This window comes from Carettochelys insculpta, chromosome 15, assembly GCF_033958435.1.
Source record: "Carettochelys insculpta isolate YL-2023 chromosome 15, ASM3395843v1, whole genome shotgun sequence".
Taxonomy (NCBI): domain Eukaryota; kingdom Metazoa; phylum Chordata; order Testudines; family Carettochelyidae; genus Carettochelys; species Carettochelys insculpta.
The window spans coordinates 21,622,988-21,647,540 of NC_134151.1; the positions used below are offsets into that span (position 1 = coordinate 21,622,988).

The window sequence follows — 24,553 nt, forward strand, 5'->3', positions numbered from 1 at the left end:
ACTTACCAAAAACTTATATCGTATTTGCAGTATTTATTTGTATTTACTTTCACTATACTGTACTTTTGGAAAACATAACTAAAATTTACGTAAGGTTATAATGCCAGTTATTTGAGACTTCCAGAATATAGAACGCCAGATATGAAAGAGTTAAAGGTAATTTCTTAGGTTCTGGCTGTTACCTGGGCCTTTTGGTTGGCTACTGGGAATGAGCTTTGCCTGCGGCAAGTTTTTTCAGCTGCTAAAAGGAAGAACAGCCACCCAGGACTCATCTCAGGTTATGTATACACAGCAGCCTAATTCCGAAAGTAGCTATTCCAGAACAGCTATTCCAAAATAGCTTAATCCAAAATAATGCTGCTACAATCAAAAATGCATTTTGAAATAACACTTAGCTATTTCGAAATACATCATCTAAACACATACAGCCTATTTTGAAATACAGCCATTTGACACACTGTGGCTTATTTTGAAATAGGCTATATTCCCTGTCTTAACAGCATCTATTTTGAAATTTCCGTTGCTATTTCAAAATAGGCGGTATTCCTCATGAAATGAGGTTTATCAACTTCAAAATAAGACAGCTGTTATTTTAAAATAGCTGTGCTGTGTAGACCTATCCTCAGTTCCCCCTGGCTAGAAACCTTTCCTCATTCCATGATCTAAATAGTTTAGATACTCCAAATCAGTGATGGTAGACCACAGATGGAAATTGGAAGGCACAAAGCACACCCCTAACTCACACAGAAGCACATGTTAAATCAAGTCAAAAGGATGGACAGACACGGAGAGGCACTCCAAGTCTCCTATGTCCAAAATATGAGGGTGAGTGAGACTGATATTTCCTTCAATTATCAAGAAATACAATAAAATAGGAGGAAAACTTAGAAGGGGGAAAAAAGAGTGGATTGTGGCAGAGTAAAGGACACCATTGATAGAAACCTCCAGGATCAAATACCATCTAAGGTCCCATCCTGCATAGATTGTAAACTGTGTCAGAGAAAGAGGCAGAGAGGCCAGATTTTTTTTGTCCCTCTTCTTCATTACACACTTTTGCAACACTTCTGAAATGTGTGTCACTGACGAAGTCTCACTGAATTGAATGGTACTTGTAGCATAACCTTACAACCCCTACTGGTTAGAGGAGGAGAGATCTCACCTTGTTAGGTAGGGAAGACAAAGCATGGGAGAAGCACCAGAGCAGGATAACAAAGATGGCCCTCTAAATGAGGTTATGCATCACTTCTGTAGGGTTTAATGAGTAAACAAAGGGAAAGCACAAGATTTTTTGAGGTTGGGAATTAATGGGGAGCACCACAGGGGTGGCAGCAGGACCCCCAGATGCAGCACAGAGTAAAAAATGGGGGGAAAACAGTCTCTTGCAGTTAGAGGAGGAGATAAGAGGTTTGATAGCAATCAGGTCTGTGATTTTTGAAATGTATGTAAGGGGAAGAGGCACCCAACTGCAGTGATTTAGATGCCCAACTGAAACAATGAGGAGTCCTATGGCTGATTGCAGTCAATCAGGGAGAAAATTATGATAAGAGTTACTACTCAGGCTTGGTCTACACTAGGAAAGTAAGTTGATCGCAGATATGCAACTCTAGCTACGGCAACCGTGTAGCTAGAATCAGCTTATCTGAAATCTACTTACCTGGCCATCCCCACAGAAGAAAGTTGATGGGAGAGTTTCTCAGTGAGCAGATCTTCCGAGTAATGTGGGCAAGCCCTTAGTAACAGGCTTGAAAGTTGCCCTATTTGAGCAAAAAAAAAATTCAAAAACCAGACTGCAGCATGAAACTGCAGAGCTTGAACTGATGAGCAAACTTGATATTATCAGACTGGGTCTAAACAGAGACTGGGAATGGCTAGCTCACTAGAAAGCAACTATCTCCCACACCCTACCCTCACACCCCTTTTGGCATTCTCACCTTCTTACCAACTGTTGGGAAAGGACCACACCCACTCTGACTGAATTGGGTTCATTAGCAGTGGTCCTCCGTACAGTAATGTAACAGCTCCACCTTTGCATTTGTGCATATATCCCTACCAAACTGCAGTTTCCATTTCATGCTCCTGATGAAGTGGGCTCCAGCATACGAAAGCTTATGCTCAAATAAATCTGTTAGTCTTTAAGGTGTCATAGGAGTGCCTGCTGTTTTTGCTAAAACAGACTAACATAGCTACCCTTCTGGAACTAACCAAGAACATTTTGCTTGCCTCAGTTCCATGCTGATGCTCTGAGTCATATTCACAAGTCAACAACTTGGAATACTCCAGAGGGGAACAGCCAGACAGGGACTAGAAGGGGGATGTTGTTCTCCCCTCTATGTTTTGCTAGTTCCATTTGGCAGCCGTGTGAGGCCAATTATAGGGGCAGACCCAGGAAATGCTAACTCAACAGACATCTCAGCTGTCTCACCAGTTTCTCTCCTCATCCTTCAACGTTTTTTTTTCCTTTGTTACACTGTGCTGTGTTGGCCAGATGCAGACTCTTCCCCCTGACATCAGAAGGGAGGTAGGAAGAGACTCTCCATTGCAATACCCTGGCTGACCGACTTTCCATTGTATTTGGGGATCATGCTAGCGTCTCCACCACATCCTAGTGAATTTAGCAGCTAGCTATTGTCTGCAAAGGTAAGAGACTAAGAGCCAGCTGGTGAACAAACCTGTCACATGAGCGCAACAAAAAGTGCTGGAACATCTTGCTAATCAACCAACCAGACACTGCATCTTGAGAATAAAAATTTCATAAAGAAGCCCCGTTTCCTTCTGACTCTACTCTCAAATTCCTCTGTTCACTAAGAAGGAGAAGGGGGAGGAAGAAGAGAGGGGTTTTACACTGTGCAAGTCTAATAGGTTTCACTTGCTCCAGCAAGAGTTCCGTTTTCTTCCCTGGCAAATTTGACCACAGCTAGATGTTTTGGTTCACTGCCAAGGAACGTGTGTTGCATATCACATCAAGGAGATGCATGGATAAACTCTAAAATGCAGTAACTGAAAGCTTGATTACAATGGGAATACCATCCATACTATGTGTAAATGCTAGACTAAAATCTTATGACTTTCAAATTAAACATATATGCCAATGCAAATCTCCTCTGAATCAGGTTTATAGAGAAAGCAAACATGCCAGTCATTGTTGACAAAGCTAAGATGAACCTGGTAGAAAGCCCAAGGTGCAGATTGTGGCTTAGAAAGAGTTCCCTATTCTCCTAACCCTAGGCACTAACTTAGACTGCACTGTAATTTAGAACAGGGCTGCCTCAAGTTACATGGTGTGGAAAGATAACTCCTGGAGGGCCACTCCAGTAGACCAGGATTTATAGAAGAAGCAACATGGGCTCCAGATATGTGATCCATGCAGAAGATGGCCCAGAGAAGCTGGGAGTGAGGCGTGAGGCCAGGACCTGTTCTAAAATTCCAATTTATAGTTTTATTTTCATCTGTGAAGCCAAGAGAGATGAGTAAAAGAATCTTCACTTCCAGCTGCACCTGAAGGACAAGACTCGTCATTTGCACTGAGAAATCAGAGGTGAGGGTACTGCTTTCCTATTTCATGGGAGCATTATGAGATCTGACTTATATTAGTACTTGAGCAGAAAGCCCTGGGAGAAACCATCCATTTAACTCAATGTAAATTCTGTTGTCCAAGGCACTAAGGGCATAATGGCTGCTCAGCTTCTCACTATCTAGCACCTTACTTTGCACGGCATTTTGAGATGGTAGGCTTACAGCAGGCTTACAGCATAACACATTTTATCTGCAGCCTTCCCTCCAATTTATTTTCCGTCCATGGGTGGAATCAATTTTATGTGCACCAAAGCAAGTGTGGATGTGCGCCGCCAATAGAAACAAGCACATGCTGCCCAATGTGGATGGCAGTGGCCGCTTTGCTAATCAGCTCGGTGGCACCTGAGTCTCCCCCGGGCAGCCGCCCAAGTGCTCAGGTTACAGGGAACACCGATCTGCGTGCCACTGCTTTCTTGTGGGAGCAATGAGTTGCTTTCAGGGACATCAAGAAAAATGTCTATATCCCATTTACATGATCACTTCCATACTGGAGCTAGCCTAGTACAGAAACACACATCCACATTTCTCTAGTATAGACAGAGCTTCAGTGTCAATCAGTAGCTCTCATACTAATCAGAGAGCATAGGAAGAACAAACAGTAGGTGTAGGTGATTCTCGTTCCCCCAACACATCCCAGATGACCTCTTTTCATACCAATTGTAAACAAACAATATTGTGGGTACATGACTGAGCTACTGTGGCTTCAGGGTTACCATCAAACTCTTACCCCTAAGAGAAGGCAAAGCAGATACATCACGTTCTCAGCAGTTTTCCCAAAAGGTATGTATCAAATAGACAAGGAATTTGGAGATGTTCAGAAGCAGAGAGACAAAATAAATACAAAAACTCTTCTGGTCATTTTCCAGAACACTCTCTCTGACAACAGCATTATTGTTGGAATAAAAGATCCACTATTAGGCTGTGTCTACACAGCACTATTATTTTGGAAGAAGCTATTCTGGAAGAGTTTATTTTGAAATAGTGCCTATACTCAAAAAATGCATGTCGGAATAGTGCTCGGCTATTTCAATATACAGCTTCCCCACTGATTTACCTGGCGGGTAAGGAGAAATCAGTCTGATATTTGCACTAAGCATCTCACCACCTCTTTGAACTGGTTGGCCAGCAGGGCATTGAATTGATTGGCCAGCAGGGCATTCTGGGTGGGGCTGGAGGCCCCCCTCTTTCAAAATAGCCCCTATTCCTTGTCTATACTGCCCCAATTCTGTGCCCTCTATTTTGGAATAGGCACTATAGAATGAGGGCTACAGAATTCAAAATAAGCCATTCACTATTTTGACATTATTTCAAAACAGTGGTTTTGCTGTGTTTTTTCAGAATAGCAGCTGTTATTCTGAAATAATTTTGCTGTACAGATATACCCTTACTGTGTAGACTAAAGTGCATGTATTTTTATTACAGGCTGAACCTCTCTCATCCACCACTCTTGGGATGTGACTGGAGCTAGATAAGAATTTGCTGGACATGGGAGGTCAATATTTTCTAGCACATCACCAACATTTCCACTGTTTACCAGGCTCTTAGAAGACATTTAGGGATAAACTACGCTAAACAGCAGCACAGAACACCAACAGCCAGGATTGGTGGCTGTAAATAAACCTCGTGACTTCATGGGAAACTTGGCCACACCCATGATAAGTGGTTGTCTGGCTAACTAAAATCATGCTACATTACGGAGTTTGCCAAACGAGCGCGTTCCAGATTAGAGAGTTTCAACCTGTATTACTATTATATTTGGGAGGAAGAATTCTCACTGCAGCCCGTAATAATATTAGGCTCACTTTTATAAACCCTGCCTTGCTACTGAAAAGGAAACCACCAAAGTAAGAGATGCTCAGGTAAGGCCAGGAGGAGAAAGCTGGAGTGAAAAATCTTGCAACAAAATAAAATATATTGGCCCTTATTATTCTTGTTCAGTATTTATTTACAGCTTCAATTCACTTCATTCATCAAGATTTTTTCTTTTTAAAAAAATAGTAGTGCTAGAATCCACCCATGATTTCTTCTGCTTACAGTTGTTATTGCCAGCACTCTACACTACTATATGTGACTGGAACCACACAAATCAACTACAATACTAATACCTGTTGCCATAGTAGCAGTTTTTCTCTTCTTTGCAGGAAGCATATGGCAAGCCACTCCAAAAATGAAAAAGGCATTTTGTTCTGTCACCACTGCTCTGTCCAGTCCGTCATCCCCCAAAAATATCACCTTCCATATACAATACCCAGCTTGTTGAAAACTGAATTATCGATGTTTTAATTGCACCACTCAAATGAGAAAAATCTACACGTGCAACTGCAAAATGGAAAAATCTGAGGAGCAAATACGTGTTATAAACATCTACCAAACTGGTGAATAATACGCTGAAGCCTGGCTGAAGGACAGAAAACATTAGAAAGGGGGATTATTTGCAATAAATGAGCTTTCAGAAAGCACACTCTGAGAACAGACTCTGATCTTCCAGCCAGTGCTAAACAGTGTAAAGCTCTCTAGGACTCTCTCCAGCCACAATCTGTCTTACGTAATTAGTAATGACTGAACTGAAAGCCAGCTAAGTAGCATTGAGAAAAAATTACTCCATCACATTACCTTGTAAGCTAATGCAAGTGAATGCCCAAAATACTTTAGTAATAAGAAACTTTTCTGAGTCCGGCACAGCTATGTTCTTTTCATTATTTTTCAGTTAAGACATTATCTTGGAGCATATTCATCCGACACACATATCCTTGGCTTCCTTAATCCCCTTGACCTAGAAGTTTTTGCACCTATGGCAGCTGAGACAAGCAGATGTCAAACAAACTATAAACTGGTTAATAATAGGAGAAAGCCTGGTTCAGTTTAAGTCAAACCCAATTTTGCTATAGATTTCAATGGAGCCAGGATTTCACACTGCATTTTTCACCTTCTCCTAAGTCCTTATTTAAACTGCAGGCATGTGGACCACTTCTGAAATCACTGACAGTCAATGAATAGATTGCAGAAGGTAAATACTTGTGTTTTGTTCCATGAGCTCCATATCAACCATGCAGCATATTTTCCCTCAAGTTACTGTAATGATCTGGACACTGAGCAGTCATCTTCTGAGGCCTGTCAGGATGTACATTCACATGAGATAAAAGAGATCAATAAATGCTAGAGAGGCGAGCAGCATCCAGAGCTAGAATTCATTGAAGATTTTCAGTGTCACAGCCATAGACAAATAGCAGCAGATGGAGGAATTGTGATATTGTATATAATGAGGATGCAGAGTTACAAAAAAAATGGTCAACTATTTTGGTAGGTTATTTTTTTCAATGGGTAAGGAGAAATCAGTCTGATATTTGTACTAAGCATCTCACCACCTCTGAAGGGGTGCAAAAAGAAGCTTGCTCAGTATGAGAAGTGGCTCACCCTGCAACTATTAAGTCTTGAAGGAGGAGAACTTGGCCCCTAATTCTGCAATAGCATGGCTAGCAAGAAATCAGCCATGGTTTAGCACTTCTCATTCTAGTCAAGGCTCGTCAAAAGATCTGCTTTGTTAATGTGGGTCATTTGTTCTCAGCTCAGGGCCTAGCTTAGAACAGTTCAGCAACTGAAGTATGGAAGGCACTCTGTTCATGGAGTTACAGTGTTTAAGGTCAGAAGGGACCATTGCATTATCCAGACTGACCTCCTGTACATCACACACCACTAACCATGACACAGCCACTTGCACATCAAGCTCAACAGCTACAGTAAGACCAAAGTGTCACAGACCAAACTTTTGTACGTCACAAGGAAAGAACAGGCTGGACTGAGGAGTGCCAATAACCAAGGCCCATGCTGCAGAAGGAACAGACTGAGTCTGATATTCCCATATATCCATACTCCATGCAACCAGGAGAGGCTGCTACTTTCAATTCACTAAAACGGATTTGGGGAATGGACCCCTAGAAGTGAAGGGAACAGCTGTCTCCAATTGTTCCACGGTACTACAAATGGTGGAGAAGGTAGTGATGACTGCTATCATTGCATAAGAATGGCCATACTGGGTTAGACTAATGGTCCCTCTAGTACAGTATCTGGTCTTCTGGCTGTGCCAGATACTTGTGCAGTTTGTTAAGTGAGGCACTACCAGCATTTTAACTTGAATTTTCTTGTAACTACTTCTGATTTTAATGCCTCATTACCTGTACTCCTTTAAAATCTCTCTTTGTATTTAATAAAGTTATGTGTTTCTTGCTTTCTCTAATCCAATATCTTTAAATGGAAGCATTTGGAAAACTCCATTTGGAAAGGCAAGTTACATGTGCGACATTTCTATTAAAGAAATAACAGATTTATATACATTTCTATTGTCCAGGATACACATTTCTGAGCAAAAATCTGAGACTGGGAGCGTGCTGGCATCACCCTGAAGTGTGACCAAGAGCCAAAGCGTGCCTGTTTGGCTGGCTGCAGCGCACACAGAACTGGGGGTGACTCACATGCTGTAGTCTGTTTGTGAGCAGTCTGGGCTGGAACTTACAACAGCAAAGAGGCACTCCAGGTTAGAGGGGAGAGAGGACACAGCTATCTGATGTGGATTGTACTTAGTATGTCACAAGCTCTTTTCATCTTTCGGGTGAACGGAACAAGCCAATACAGACTATAAACTGAATGCTTTGGTGGCCCCCCAGGAGAGATACAGGTGCCACACAGCTGATTAGCCGAGCGCCCAGCCAGCGGCATGTGTTTCTACTGATGTGCACATCCACTTGTGCCTTGGTACACATAAAATTTATTCTGCACATGAATGGAAAAAAAAAGTGGGATTACTGGTCCAGACCTATCTTTCTGCTAACCATGGGGTTGGGGTAAAAGAGAGAAGCAGGAACCATGACAAATGAAAAGTGAGCAGGGGAGAGATAGGAAATGAAAGGAGAAGGAGGAAGCAAACTGGGAAGTGAGAAAGGGGGATGAAAGCAAACCTAGGAGATAACTGAGCACTGACATCAGAATATAGGAAAGACCGAGATCACAATAGGGAAATATGGGATCAAATATAACAAGGACAGATTATTTTCTGAAGGGCACATTAACAAGGTATCATTAACAGGAGAATGAGATTGATTTCCAAGGAAGGGAGACACCAGGAGGAAGCCTGAGATGAAAATAAATTGCACACAAAGAGGCTAAGAAAAAAAAAGGAAACAATTACAGTAATAGAAGTAAGAAAGACAGAAGCCTTCTGGAATAGGTTTATTTTTTTACATAATTTTTACTACATGAAGATCGTCTTTATTACAAAAAAAAAATTCAAAACTATGAGCAAAGTGTTCATACATGGAACAAAAGGAGGGTTTTCTTGCCTTGACTGGGAGGCAGTGTTTGAGGAGTGGAGTCAGCTATTCAGAGGCCCTCAGTGCAGCTAGTCTATCCTGCTCCACATACACATCCCCAACGCACATTTAGACTCCACTGACTAACACTCTGTCCTAGTCAATTGCTTCATGGATTAAGGTGCTGTAACAAAAAAATTGCCAATCAAAGCCCAGGGCGGTCATTAGAGTATATTCCTCTGTAACTGACAATTCTGGGATTCTTCCGGAGAGTTCAAGTTTCCCTGTGAGTAGAAGTGGGTATGCACAATGAAAGGCTTGTTTGTCCCAAGACAAAACAAAACAAAACAAAAACAAAACAAAAAAAAAGCTATTCTAGGCTGCAGACTTGCATAGTTTCTGCAAAACAAAACCAAGTCTTTGACTACTGTGCTTCAAGAGGTTAAAAGTTCACCCATAAAATGAGAGCAAAACATAGATAGTTTATAGGAAACCAGCCATTACAACACATCTTTATCAATTAGGGCAATTCCTCCCCCCATCCGCCATCATCAGAATTTCCTGTTCAACCCCTCTTCCTCCCAGGTTTGGTTTCTTCTTTGTTTCATAGAGTCTAGCCCAGGAATCCTGAGAAAATGACACTCATACAGGGATTCCCTGTGCCAGATTATTCTTGGAGCATTCAATCCACTACCATTTGTTAGGCTACAAGAAACGGATGAAGTTGGGTTGGGGTTGAGGCTTTTAGGAGAGTTTCGTCAGTTGAATTTTTAAAAAGATACCTGATGGAAGACAAAATGTGCCCACGGGGAAAGGGAAAGAACTGCTAACATATCAGCATCGATGCTGCTTATTCTATTGCCTCTGTACTCTCTTCCCACACTTCTTGCATATATAGTTTTGTCAGCCTTCTACAGGGGAGTTATCAAAATTTTATGGCTGACATAAGTGAGACACCAAGCAAAAAAGCCATTTTCATGGAAAGGTCTTCAAATAAGGAGGGTTTCATGGTTCTGCTTCCATTTTGCCAGAGGTTGGCAACTTGCAGCTCTTTAAGGAGTCATTTGCAGCTCCAGATGCTGGCTCCTCTGTGGCTCCCTGCTCTGATGCCACTGAAATAATACCACTAAATTCAATTGGTTTAATGGCCTGCAGGGCAGTGGGAGGAGAAATAGGGACATATTCTTGAGAATATTATTATTTAAGAATTATTCTTAAAATAAGTACACTCGAACACAAGGATCCCAGAACAGGTTTTTCAGCTTCTTGAGCAAGCGCATATGGAATTTCTCCTGACATTCAGATCTTCTTTGTTCCCTCACTGTATTGCTGACTCCAAAGGCAGTTTTCCATTCAAGCAGTGTACCATTGATTTTTAGACTCAAGTGTTACCACAGCATTCTGGGAGGATGTGGTCGTTAGTTGTCTGCGTGGGGTCCAGGAATGTATTCCATGTATAACAACTGCCAGCATTACTCTGAATTCCCGTGAGAATCCCACTATTCAAAACACTACCAAACTTCAATGGAATAGGTAAGAAGCAAAACGTTCTGCAGCAGGTCGACAATAAAGAAAACAAAGGGAACTGAAATGTTGGGAACCAAAACGTGCAAATTCTATTAATGTTTAAAATATGTGAGAGTTTAAACAAGCCTGGCAGCTGACACGGTTCCCCACAAGAGGCACTGCAAGGGGAATAAATACGGACCTTCAGATTCTTTGTCCTTTTCACAACAACTGCAGGTGGTTTCAGTTAAATACTGAAATTAGCCACACAATGTGGTTGCTCTAAAATTTCAAACTAATCTTCACAATGATCTCCTCAACTTCTGCTGCTTCTCCAGCATTGAAACAAACCCTAAACCCACACAAACCCAAACCTGATGGAAGAAGAGGTGAATGCCTGAAGGATTTCATGCCCCACACATCAGTGAAGGACAAGCTGCATGACAATCTGAAGCGGGCTTCAGTTAAGCAATTACTTCCATATCCATCCCATCACACATCCACATTTCTCCTGTTGGTTTCCATCTTCCAATTACCTTCTTTCTTCACAGCAACTCGAGTCACAGAGAACTGGTTCTATTGTTTTAGGTTTGCTGTTCCAGAGTAAGCAAGAAAGAAAATAACTTGCTGAGGGTGCTAATAAACTCAAAATATGAACATCAAAAGCATTATTATTACTCTTCATGGGCTTGTCTCCAATTAGCAAGCGCCTCAAGGGTATGGTTTGAAACAGTTTCATGGACTGACAGGCTATAAACCTAGGAAGGGAAACACTCTTAGTAAATAAAACCACATTTCATAGGGCTTATTAAGTGGCGATCTTTCACATAGATTCTTAAATGTGGTGGATGTTCATGAGCCATTGCATATTTTGCAAAACTTTTCTTGTGTGTCAACAGTCAAATGTCCCTATTTTACTGTTCTTCATCTACTGCTATGTCCTGCCCCATAGATGGCTATACCACAACACATAATTTGCTTTGAAAAACTTAACACAGGTATCAATTATTTATTCATGTCAATCAATGGCCTCTACTCATTATCAGTGGTCTTGGATTTTTTTTCTCCATTGCCTTGAGAGCAGACTTGACTGTGCTTTGCTTCATGACCATAGTTTGGTAAATCAGTATACTTTATGATTAGCATCCTTCCATAGGAGAACCAGCATTATTTTCTATTTAAAATAGTTTTTGGCCAGCCATCAGTTGTCTGTTTTGAAGTCTTATTGAAGCATACGGTTTAGTGCATCTGACTGGAAATCAGCAGTTCTGAAGTCAAGTCCTAGCTCTGCCACTGATTCGATGTGCCCTTCGACAAGTCACTTCACCTCTCTGGCACCATTCCCCTATTTTTTAAATGGGGATAACACTTACCTTTGAGTGATATTGTGGGAATTCACGTTAGTGGCCATAAAATGCATTTACAAAACCCCTGAGATAAATGAGCTAAATACTAGTTCTGCTTCTGCTCTCCATTTCCTCTGTTGGCTTCACCCCGCCTCAACTCATACACAAACTTGTCTGTCTGGTTTTCGAGACCAGAGTTGTTAAATCTGGCACCTATCACCATCATTAAAATGAATTAAAATTTTAATTAAATAAAAAGTTATGGGTTACAAAGTGTTCAAAATGTGCACTAGCTCTGAAATTCCTGGCAAAAGAAGAGACACTTACTATGTAGGGACTGAAGTATATTTGTATAGAATGAGCTGTTAGACAGGTCAAGAATTTTTCAGAAAAGCAAATCCGGCAGCAATTTTCTCAGCAGTGAGCCCTTAATCTGGATAACCCTAAAAATACCACAGGCTGAAGTGCTACTTGATAATTCTAACTGGGTTCCATTGGCAGGAAGAGAGATGTGGAAAGGAAAAGTTAGAATTCTAAAATTTTATAAAGTCACTTCAAGCTCTAAATCATTTCTCTTTCACGCACAGAAAATAAAAAGTTAAAAAGTGATCTCCCCCCGGCACCTAGTCTCTAACATAGTGTTTCCCAAAATGGTCACGGAACACTCTTGGGCTTAGAATATATTGACAGAACACATACATGCTGGTTGGGGACAGGGAAGGTTTCATACCGAAAAATTGCTGCACGTAATGCTCAAAAGTTGATTTAAAAGAGTTTTTTTTAGACATTTTTTGTTTTACAAAGAACAAGAGAAAATCATCTGAATCAACCACAAATATCCTTCCAATAGAACAGTAAACATTCCTATAATTAAATATAAAAATTAAAAATTGAGTATAAACCCGAAACAAAACATCAATAGAACAGCCAAAAGAAGGATAGTTAGTGTCATTCTTTTGTACAAGAATAGAAAGGACAATATTTTTTTTAAGAAAGGACTGTCCTTTCTTAAAGCTTAAAATCATTTTCATTAAAAAAAATGCAGAGCTAATTACATATTTTTAAATTTGTTTTTCTTTTTTTTTTTTTTTTATAAAATTTGCTATTTTTCAGAAAACTACTGGAAAATAAATAAAAATAAGAGTGTTTTGCATGTTTTGATCACAAATCTGCTTAATATTAGGAACGATGCTCGAGGGTTGGGTCCTCCTAACTGCAGCATCAAGTGATTTATCTGAACATGACTCTTGCTGAAATTATGTGAATCAACTCTGATTGTTTTGGCACAAGTCACAGAATAACAACTGCACTATTATGAATGCATTATAAATATTAATATTCCTACAATTTAAATACTATTCAAATTCCTTGGTATTTTTGATGCACACAATTTCATATTTTAGAACAAAACACATAGCTAACGTCAGTTTTTCTTCATAGAACACCTATTCACATTGCACAGAACACCCATCTGGGAAACACTGCTCTAACATATTTAAAGGCATTTTACGTATTTATAAAACACACGCACATATAGGCTGTGTGGGGGTACGGGCACAGGTACATTGAGAGTTCCAAAAGTTACTACAGGCTGAAGCTCTCTAATCTGGAACTCCCTCGTCTGGCAACATCTGTAATCCAGCATGATTAGCCAAATGGCCACTTATCATGGGTGTGGCCAAGTTTCTCATGGCCCCCTGAAGTTTGTTTCCAGCCACCAGTCTCTGCAGTTATTTAGCTCTTATTTGCCCCGAAATGTCTTCTCAGAGCCCAAGAAGCAGTTGAAGTGTTGGTAATGCTGTTTGACAATACTGACTTCCCAGAGTCCAGCAAATTCCCTTTTCTGGTGCTGGTCAGGTCCTGAGGGTGCCAGATGAGAGAGGTTCAACCTACAGTAATTTTGGGCTCCCTACTGTATGGGTGTCAACTTGAAACATCTGAAAGAGGCCTGATTTTCCAGAACCCTGAGCACCTGCCCTTTGCAAATGAAGCCCCTTTAAGATACCAGGCTGTGCATTCAAAGTCATTATTTCCATCTGAAAGCCCCTGCCTGCCTTCATATTTTATGTATGCACGCACACATGCAAAAGGAGTATAAATTTCTAACCACAGTTGTATAACTAAAACAGATCAGATCACGTGCTTAATTCTGTAAATTGTTCTTGGCCAGCTCTTCCTCATTCCATTTTTAATATGCTCTGGATTCATTTTGGTGTACAGTATTATCTCCTTGAATCAAGAAAATAAAACCACTAACAATGTCATATAACTAGCTTGGGGAAGGGGAACAAACTTAACTACTCTGGGATAGTGCTATCCAAAGGAAAAGGCCTGGCAAAACACAAAAGTTAATGGGGCAACTTTCACCAGGAGAGCATAATCTCACACCAAAGGCAGATGCGTCTGCACGTGCTCAGTGATCTTCATGCAGTTGATGCAAATTTAATTGTTTTGAGCTTTTACATGAAACTTCTCACATAAAAATGCCCAACATCAAAGCTTGCTCAGTGTGGGAACCCCAATAGCCCGAGTGTTCCAAGAAACCAGAGATCTGTTGTCAACAATCAACGGGCCCATGTTTTAAAGAGCCTGTGCATTCAGCTGAGTCTGCAGCAACACAGGAATTACCAGACTGAATGAGCCCCATAGTGTATCCAATCCAGGATCTTCTCTCCAACAGTGGCGTGCACTAGATACTTTGGAGGAAGGTGAAAACAACCAGTCAGCAGATGTGGGACAGTCTGCCCTCACAGAGACTCTCTTCCTAAATCCTGGTAGTTAAAGACCTGCTTAAGTTCTGAAGCATAAGCTTTCATATACCTTCTAAATTATTAGACTATTTATTGCAAAAATACTGAACATTGTTTTTTTGTATAAGTCCTTTTTGGAATGTGCTACTCACTCTTCAATGTTATCCTATGGCAATGAGTTCTACAGTCCAAGTATTTACTGTGAGAAAATTAATTCTTGGTATCAGCTTTAAATGTGTTGTCTTTCAATTCCCTTGTGTTATCTCTCTCATTCTTCTATTATGAGACAGGGACAAAAACAAGTTCCTGATATACCTGCTGACTACCATTCCGATCACCCAGACTGACACAGAACCAAACAATACTGAAGCAGTTCAAAGAGTTGTATTAAAGGTCTACAGAACATGAGTTATGAGGGAAGACTGAAAGAACTGGGCTTGATTAGTTTAGAAAAGAGAAAACTGAGAGGGGACATGATAGCAGGTTTCAAATACCTAACAGAATGTCACAAGGAGGGAGAAAAATTGCTCTCCTTGGCCTCTGAGGATAGCACAAGAAGCAATGGGCTTAAACTGAAGCAAGGGAGTTTTAAGTTGGACATTAGGAAAAACTTCCTAACTGTCAGGGTGGTTAAACATTGGAATAAATTGCCTACAGAGGTTGTGGAATCTCCATCACTGGAGATATTTAAGAAAAGGTTAGATAGACATCTATCAAGAATGTTTTACGTGCTTGGTCCTGCTGCGAGGGCAGGGGACTGGACTCAATGACTTCTTGAGGTCCCTTTCAGGTCTACTGTTCTATGCTTCACATATATCTGAATTGGAATCATTTCTAATCAGGTGACTCTTATTCTGCAGTGGAAGTAAGCACTGAGAAGACCATAACCTAAGATTTCTCCTATGAGTTAATCAAGAACATTAGCAAGTCCAGATCTCTGTCCAGGGCTGTAATGTCCAAAGGACTAGGACAGGAGTATCTGGCAAAATTAAAAAGTTTCCCACTTCAGTGGAAAAGAGACAACATTTTCCATGTAAGGTTCAGAGAGTGGGCTTGTTTTCTTTTGTCCAGTCGCTGAGGAGCCCACTCACCACCGCAGCGCCTCTTGCAGGCCATGGTGGGAGTTAGCTCAGTTTATGGATGTGCTGCCTTCTGGCTGGTGTCTTCTCTGTTGTCTGTTCTGCTTTCCAGCATGTCTCCATGGACCCATGCTGTCCCCTAGATCACAGTGTCCTCTTCAGGATGCTACCCTCCAGCACTGCCCACCACTCCATTCTTCCCGTTCCAGAGATATCAGTACTCCTCAACTGATACACCTGCTGATGACAGCCTTGTCCTGCCCTCTTTCACTACCTTTAACTCCTCAGGCTCCCTGGGCCACTGCCCCATGACCCTTTTATCTTCGCACCCCTCGTATCAAAGGCCCACAGCCTGGAAGGTATCAGGCTGAAGCTTCTCTTCAGCTCTCCTGGCCCTGCCCAGCACTGCTCCATCTAAGGTGCTTTTCCCAGGGAACCATTCATTACTCTTCGCTGGTAAGGACCCAGCTGTCCTCTGCTCTGCTGAGCAGCTCCTTATATCAGGGCTGCTGAGCAAACCACCCTTTGATTGGCTCTGTATAAGTCTCTCTCTAATTGCAGGAGGTTTATGCAGGCTCCTCCAGCATGCTCTTCATCCTTCCATTGCTAGAATGGGACAGATGGAGCGCTACACCACCAGATTGGGAAGAAAAATGTATGGAAATTCTAGAGTCAAGAAATTTCCTGACTATCCTATTCAAGAATGTATTTCTGCAAATAGTGTTTAAATCCAACAATTGAACAGTCACAGCAGACATGAGGTGAAATCAGACCCACCACGCTAAGGAGAAAAAGCCTAACTGTTTGTTGCACGATCAGGGAAAAAAAGCCTTTCCCCAATTTCACAAAGCACATATATACTACCCAGGCCAAAGATATGACTACACAGCAAAAGCTATATTATACCTGGGCACATGGCCCTGAAGGACTTTCTTGCCAACAACCCTTTAGCAAGAAAATTATTTGAGACCTGGATAAAAGTGTTTGTAATTAGTTTTATTGCACACCCTGTACACCTACCTTCTTTCATTCTTTCACAACCTCACACATACAAGTAAGCAAGCCATAATGTGGAAAGATCTGTGTAACTTCCACTCTTGCCTGACATCTGAGAGTTGCTGTCTTGCAGAGCCAATGGAAAGTAAAGCTGAGAACAATCTGTGCTCCAGACAACGAGAACTCCCATGCTGGTTAGAACATGAAAACCAGAAAACGCTATTGTACCGACAGCACAGGGAGCAAGCCCCCATTGGCCAGGCTGCTGCTGTAAATGATTAAAGAGATTTAATCCTACTAAATGCATGTACATATACTTTAGACGCAATAAATGTAATTGTTTTGATCTCTCACAAGAAAAAGGAAATAGATGCCCAACCCAGAGAAAATGGCAAGTCTGTTGCCTCAGACACACTGGAAATATTTGGAGACAGAAAGACAAACAGCAATGGGCGACATAAGTCCCAAGGGAAACACCATTGAGGGCACTTCAGGAGCCTGGACCGAAAGATACTACAGAACTACAGTGTATTTATTAATGAGCATGGTTCACACAGCTACAACAACAAACTCTAAGACATAAAAATAAATCAATGAGACTAAAAAATTCTAACTCCTAAAATGTAAATGGCACAAAATCTTCCCATTCTGCATCTCCAAAGCATTTACTACTTATAGAAACACCCAGAAGGGCAGATGGGGGTGAAGACGTGAAATCTGGCTCCAGAGACTGAGAAGTGATGCTGCTTGGACACCTGGCAATAAAGGATTTGACTACGCTGTTTCACACTGGTTTAATTAAACTGGCAGAAGAAAAAGTTTTTGGGTTAAATCAGTATAACCATCTCTTGTTTATTCATTTAGACCAGGGGTGGGTGAAATCACACCCAGGGGCCAGATCCAACCCACCAAGCATTTCTCCTTGGCCTATCAAGCCAATTAGCAGAGCGTGTGTATGTACAACCAGCAGCAAGTGCAGCTGCACCTCTGCACACCTCGTTCTGCCTGCAGCCGAACTGCTGCTGGGATTCTCCTGCTACCTGTGCAGCACAGGAGGGCATGGAGAGAAGAGGGTAGTGCTGGAGTCCCCCTGCCCCTGCACCCATCTGGGCAGAGCAGAGATCCATGACAGGGAGACATGCAGCAGAGCCTCTCCAGTCTGATGGTGACTGAGCAGCACAGAGCAGGACACATTTCCCTCAAAGAGACAGAGGATGACTTCTCTCAGAAACGTACCCAGCAGCAGCCAGCACACACACACACTGTGTCACTGTCACACATATGCAGCCTATGCCACACACACAGTCACTCTCATGCATACACTGCAGCATGAAGTCTCCCTCTCAAGCCCGAAGTGTTTCTCTTTCATACATATGCTGTCTCCTTCTGTAGCCTCTCAGTCCCACCCTTTTTGCCCAAAGCCCTGCCCCTTCTGGGGACCCAGAGCCAGCCTGCCACAATGCCAAAATTCATGCAGTGGCTCCTCTGAAAATTATTGCCCACCCCTGATTTTGATGGATAGCCAAGTATTAAGCTAAGGCAAAAACCTTAGCATGGACCAACCCTAACGATAGGTGTTAGGGCCCAAAGGGGATTTACATTGCAAAAAAGCCTTACAAATCTGCAGGAAAAAGCGTGTTGCTAGATGGCTTTTGGTTTATGATAGTTTACCAAAGAGGGGAGGATAGCACATTAACTGTTGCCTCATTTTCCCTTTCCCTCCCTCTCCCACAAATGAAGAAAAAAAACCCCTCAGAATGTTTATATATAAATAAAGAATTTTAAATTCCAAGTCATACGGAACACCTGCCAAAGAATAAAGGTTCTTCAAGGAGAATTCTTAACTCCAGCTGATTTTTACATAAAATGTTTTAAATCTTGTTTTGTCAAAAAAGTTACAACTTTTTTTTACAGATTTCAAATAATTTTAATTTAAATACTATTTGCGTTTCTATGTATAACAGTGTTTGGTTTTGGGGATAACTGTACAGTATCTAAATTACAACCTTGTGTCAGACACCCAAATGAACAAACTACCATGGGGCAGAGGTAGGAGACGAGATTGTTTTAATTTATTCTGTTGCCTCCCCCATTGGCCTTACCTCCCCAACCTATACTCATGCCACACATAAGCCATTGCAGGGGTGTTTTCTGAACTCACAAGATTCAGCCCTGGTACTATTCTAGCACTGCAATGACCTACTATGTAATGTTGTAACAAAGCGGTAGCTGCGTTAGTCTGTATCCTAACAAAACAAAAAAAAGCAGTCATGTAGCACTTTAAAGACTAACAAAATAATTAATTATTAATAATAATTAGTAATACATTTTGCTAGTCTTTAAATTGCTATGACTGCTTTTTTTTTGTTCTACTATGTAACAGACATTTTCATACAATCAAAAGAAAAATGAGAATCCAGCTACACTGCTATGAAGAAAAATGTCAAAAGTCAGTACTAAAGTACTACCCTACTTTTATTTATTTGGAAAAGTCAGCTAAACTGTATCCACCAAACTCTAAACAGATAGCAGCAGAGGTTTTGGAATCCTACCTAAATTTGCAATACTCTATTTAATTGAACTTTGTTTTTAAATTATTTTCTGCACATGCCCTTAGCCTAGCCTATTCTACCTTAAACAATAGAACCCAACACTTTCCCCTCCGAGTAAAAAATCAGAGATGTAACAGATGGATTAAACAATAGAGTCCTATATCTCAAACAGTAATAAGATACTCCCAAGAAAAGATTTTATGCATTAACCTTTTGTTTATGAAAATACTCTGGAGTTCTTTGCTCAGGTTTGGGTTGTTCTTTCACACCAGGTTGGAAGCAAAGACCAGGCAGTTTGTCAGTCTCATTGTAACTTCTACAGGCCCCTGGGTGGAAATTCTAGTTGCTAAATTCCTGCTAACATCAGCCAGAATAGCTGTAAACTTTGGTTCAGTTCAAGTAGTATGGGCTGAAACCTATCCCTGCCTCCTACAGAGGGGTTTCCCAAGTTAAGTACAACAAACTACTTCTTCCCTTTCTCACTTTAAGTGATCACGTAGCCCAAAAGCAAAACCCACCTTCATCCAGGGCTTGAAGTCTGTTTCTGTACAAAGCAGGTGGGGACAGAAAATGGTATTCTACGCTCAAGTGCCACTTGCCACTCCCAAAGTGTTAACCTCAAGGGCTTAAGACTCCAGCTCTGTAAGGGCCACTCGAGTTTAGCGTTTGAGCACTTTCTAGGTAACACTCTACTTCACACGTACTAAGAGATCCGAGATGCTCATCTCAGATGGGAGATTTTAATTTTTAAAAGTAAGAATTGCCATTTCAAGTGTATCAACAGTATTAGTCATTTTATTAGTAGTAGGATTCTGGGGGTGGGGGTAGGGTGTGAAGAGCCCTCCCCTCCCAAGGGGCACATGCCATGCAGAGACACACACTGGCCCCAGCAGCTGGCTACTGTGGCAGCCATGGAGGTTGCTGAAGGGTCTCGCTGGGCCAGATCCAAATGTTTGGCAGGCCAGATGCAGCCCATGGGCCATATTTTGCCTTCCCCTGATATAACCTGATTGTGTCTCAGGCATAACGGAGAGGGTGACTCCAGCCACAACTGATACCTTCTTATATATAAGCAAAACAATACAGCTATCTATTCCTCTTAGCAAGCACACGCAGGCAATGCTTGCTAGGATTGAAAGAGTGCCTCTACATGGCCTTTTAGCTCACTATTCCTTAAAAAAAGCAAAACCAGCCGTTAGTTATAGTGACTTCTCCCCTTCCCTTGGGATGAGCTATTCAATGGGGAAAACTGCTCAGAGCAATTGTACCCTTAAAAACAACACATTCTGCCACCCTTGGTTTTTTTGTCATTGTTTTCAAGTCCCTTCCCTCTCTCTTAACCAAGCTCTGCTAAAACAGCATAAAGCCCACTGTGCTCTCCCATTCCCGCTCCACGCTGCACTCCACATACCACAGTGAATACATACGAGTTCTCCTTTAAATAAAACAAACGCCACTACAAAAAAAACCAAACCAAACCAAACCAAAACAAAAACCCGCCAAGCACTGAAGCAGTCATGGAACTCCTTGCACATATTTGGCTGGTGGAAATAGTTGGTGCTCCCTCGCCCTTGGCTCGAGCCTGTAAGACTCTGAGGTTTTGAAAGTATGATGTAAACCAGCTTTGTTAATGGTCTTGCTCTGATTCCCTACAATAGACACCAATCTCATAAGAAAACATCTGGAGGCTTTTGGAGGCACATTTCAAGTTTGTTTTTTATTTTAAAAAAAAAAAAAAAAAAACTTATGCTTTCCCGACTTATTATTTACAGCCTGCTTAACCCATTCCACTCCTGCCTCAAGTCCTGGCTATTCTTTCCTCTACGAATAGCAAAGGCACGATTTCCAATCCCTGATGCTGGCACGTGAACTGCTCAGTCATTCTGGTGTTGGTCTCACAACTCTGAACACTGGCCAATCAGCTCGAGGGTAATTATGAAGGCAAATTATCGGTCAGCCCTATTACTGAAATGAAAACTTTACCAAAACATCTGCCCCAAAACATTTCAAGACGACCTAAACGCTGGCTGTGTGATATATCAGGCTGTATGGAAACAATACATATCATGTGGATTTGTAGTCTAACATTTCACTGAGATAACTCTGATCCTCCTTATAAGTTTCATTTGTTTTTTACCTAGGGTGACCATACTTCCCTACGTCAAGCATGAGACAAGGGTGCGGGGCAGCTCCCTGGCTGCGGATGCCAAGAAAGTGCAGCTCCCTGGCTGCCCCATGCCACAGGGTGCTGGAACAGGGCTGCCGCATCACAGTTGCAGAAGAAAGGATGGTTCTCCATCTGCCCCATGCCACTGGGCTCTGGGAATACTGCAGGGGTGCTCCATGGCTCCAGCAGTGGCTGCCCTGTGGGAGCCACCGCCTTGCGGGTGGGGAGGTGACTCCCTGACTGCAGGGGGCAGCTGCAGCTCCTGGCTGCCCCACAGCTCCAGGCACCAGCACTGCGACTGCCACCCCACTGGGAACCTCCCCAGCTGCCTCACACCTCTGGGCACCGGGAATGGGGCTGTGGCCTTGCAGATAACTCTTTGGCTGCCCCATGCCTCCAAATGCCGCAATGGGGCTGCTACCCTTCAGGAGAACTCTGTGGCCGCCCCATACCTTGGGGTGCCAGCAATGGTGCTGCCGTCCCACGGGACAGCTTGGTGCCTATGGCGGCTCCCTGACTGAGGAGGCAGCTGCCGCCCAGGTTGGGGTGGTGTGGGGTTACACAGAATGCTGTCCTGCAGAGGGAATTGGGCTACCTTCCCACGTTGGTCTTCCAGCTGTTGGGGCATCTGCCCCCATGGAGGGGCTGCCCAACTCTGCTGGGGCACCAGGTCCCCCTGAAAATCTTAGAGTAGGGACAAACCACACTACCCTAGCCCCCGGCATACCCTGCCTTACCTCTGTGGCAGGGCCCCCGACTCCCTCTCCTGCCGCTGCCTGTATTGGCTGGTCAGTACATGCATGTGCTGTCCACCCAGCTCCTGATTGATTTCACTTGCAGCTGTGCTGACTTGGAGAAAGGGCAGCTCAGCAGGGGAATGGATATACGGGACAATTAGCTTTTAGGTTAAAAGAAGACGGGACGCCTGCCTAAAAGACTGGGCTGTCCTGGTGAAAATGGGATGATGGTCACCCTATTTTAACCTCTATCATTCTGGCCCTGCCAATGTAACCCCTGTACAACCATCTCCTATCAACATGCCATTGTAAGCTATGACACAGTTCCATAAGCACAGTGACTGCATTCTGTCTGGCAATATCTGAAACAAGCACACAACAATGAAGTAGTTAATGAAGAATGAAGCATCACATGTGCAAAAAGTTTGGATTTCCTTCCAAATGCATCTCCCCTGTGTCCTTTTTGGCATTAATGCTTTTTTCACACATAGGTTTACAGTTACTGTTATGCAGTCAGAGCTGACTCAAGGCCACATACACAAGAACGTTTTCTAGGACTATTAACATTTTAGATGGTGAAAATCACAAGCAAATCAAAGCATGGACTTACTTTGCCAAGTGGTTCATGAGCATCTGCAGCATCTGTCTGTTTTTTTCTGGGAGTCGATGAACAAGGTTGTGGATCTCTGAGATTCTGGATTCCTGATTCTCCAGTTCTATATTGGGAAAAAAGAGTTTGTCACCTGCTACCTGCTTCCCCCCATCTATTTTTAACACTAACACACCCCTATCAGGACAGAGAGATTCGATCACAGATACAGGGTTTCTTGAACAGAGCTAGGAGGGAAATGGTTCAAGAAAAAATTCAATATACGCACGTGTGAAGCGCTTAGAGGGAGGAAAATCCAATGCACAACTACAAAAGAGGGATATAACTAGCGAGGTACTGGGGAAAAGGATCTGGGGATTATTGCAGATCACAGGGTTAATAGGAGCCAACAGATGTGTATGGTGCAGTTGCAAATAAAGATATCACTCTGGGGTGCATTAACAGGCAAGCACTAGATTTAAACCATGGCAGGCAGTGGTGCAAGTAAACGCAATTTCTCACCTGTACAAGAAGGGAAGGCATACCAGCTGGGGGGGGGGGTCACATGACCTCCCCATGCGACTCCACCTTGCCCCCAGCCAAAGACTTCTATGCTCTTCCCCTCCCTGATCTTACCTTAAGTGTGGGGTTGAGGGAAAGGACCGGGGATGGTACAGCAGCCCAAGGAGCTGCTGGCAGTTCTGCTCCTTTCCCTGCCACCCCTCCCAGTGGGGAAAGGAGGGGAACTCACAGCTCTGCCCCTCCACAGAGCAGCCATACCTGAATACAGGGCTGGGTGGTGGGGTGCGGGAGAAGGGGGAGTTCTGGTCCTTTCCAGTGGCAACTCCTCTGGCTTCTGTAGTGCTCTGAGCTCCATTGCTCAGACCTCAGCCTGAGCAATGGAGCTCAGAGAGATGAGGCAGCTCAGTCGAAAGACTGGGGATGGCTGGCACAGAGTCTCTCCAGTATGCCGTACCAGCTAACCTGGCATTTTCAGCTGGAACGGCATACCAGACCAGCCTGGTCCACTTGCACCACTGATGAGGGATGGGGGATAAGTCTCTTGCTTTGCTGGTACTGATCAGGCCTGAGTTGGAAAGTCCAGTTCTGCGTGTCACACTAGGAAAGATACACACACATTGGAGAGCCCAGAGGCTGGCAAGAGGAAGAGGAAAACCAGACTTGGGAGGAATCGTTAAAAAAACGGGTCATGTTTAGTTTGGAAAAAAAGGAAGGGAGCCTCATTACCATCTTTAAATAGGTTATGCTCTGCTATAAAAAGGAGGGTGATCAACTGCTCTCTGTGTCTGCTGAAAGCAGGACAAGTAGTAATTGGCTTTAACTGAAGGACAGTAGATTTAGGTTAGATTAGGGTAATCCTTTTAACTGTCAGGATAGTTGACCAGTGCACTTGAGTAGGCTTCTCAGGAAGGTCCTGGGATCTCCATGTTGCGAGGTGGTCACCCAGCTCCAGGAGGAGAAAGGGTTAAAAGCAGCCCTGGGAGAAGGCTGTGACTGTGGAGCCAGCAGCTGAGGCAATTAGCTGCTAATTAAGGACCATGTGCGACTGTAAAAATAGGGCTTCTGGGAGAGGAGGCTCTTGCTCTAGCTGTGAAGCAGGTGGGACCTGGCTGCCAGGAAAGCTACAGAGGCTTCCTGAGATAGATTAATGCTTGAGAAAGGCAAGCAAAGATGGGGAGCTCTGGCTGGGCCCCACTTCCAAGCTGCTGGGCCTGAGGGCGCTAGGGCTGCAGGGAGGCAACCAGTGCAGGAGAGGCATCAGGTCCACAAACACTTGCCACTGATGCCTCTGAGGTACGCAGTTAGGTGACAAGTGGCGGTGAGTCACTGAGGCACAATGAGGATAGGGGCTTGGGATTCCCTAGGAGGGGAGGACCCCAGAGCATGGGGCACTGCCACAGGGCAGTACCCTGAGGGAAGAGCAGCATGGCTTA

At 43.0% G+C, this 24,553-nt stretch overlaps 1 protein-coding gene across 10 annotated transcripts in view; it reads right to left on the bottom strand.

Moving 5' to 3' along the window:
* The window catches only part of ARHGAP26 (Rho GTPase activating protein 26), a 544,666-nt gene that overhangs the window by 99,557 nt on the left and 420,556 nt on the right, over positions 1-24,553 (bottom strand). For all 10 annotated transcript variants that reach the window (XM_075009638.1, XM_075009641.1, XM_075009639.1 and 7 more), the window contains one exon: positions 22,620-22,725. In XM_075009638.1, coding sequence (XP_074865739.1) covers positions 22,620-22,725 — 106 coding nt within the window. The remainder of the gene's footprint in view (positions 1-22,619; positions 22,726-24,553) is intronic.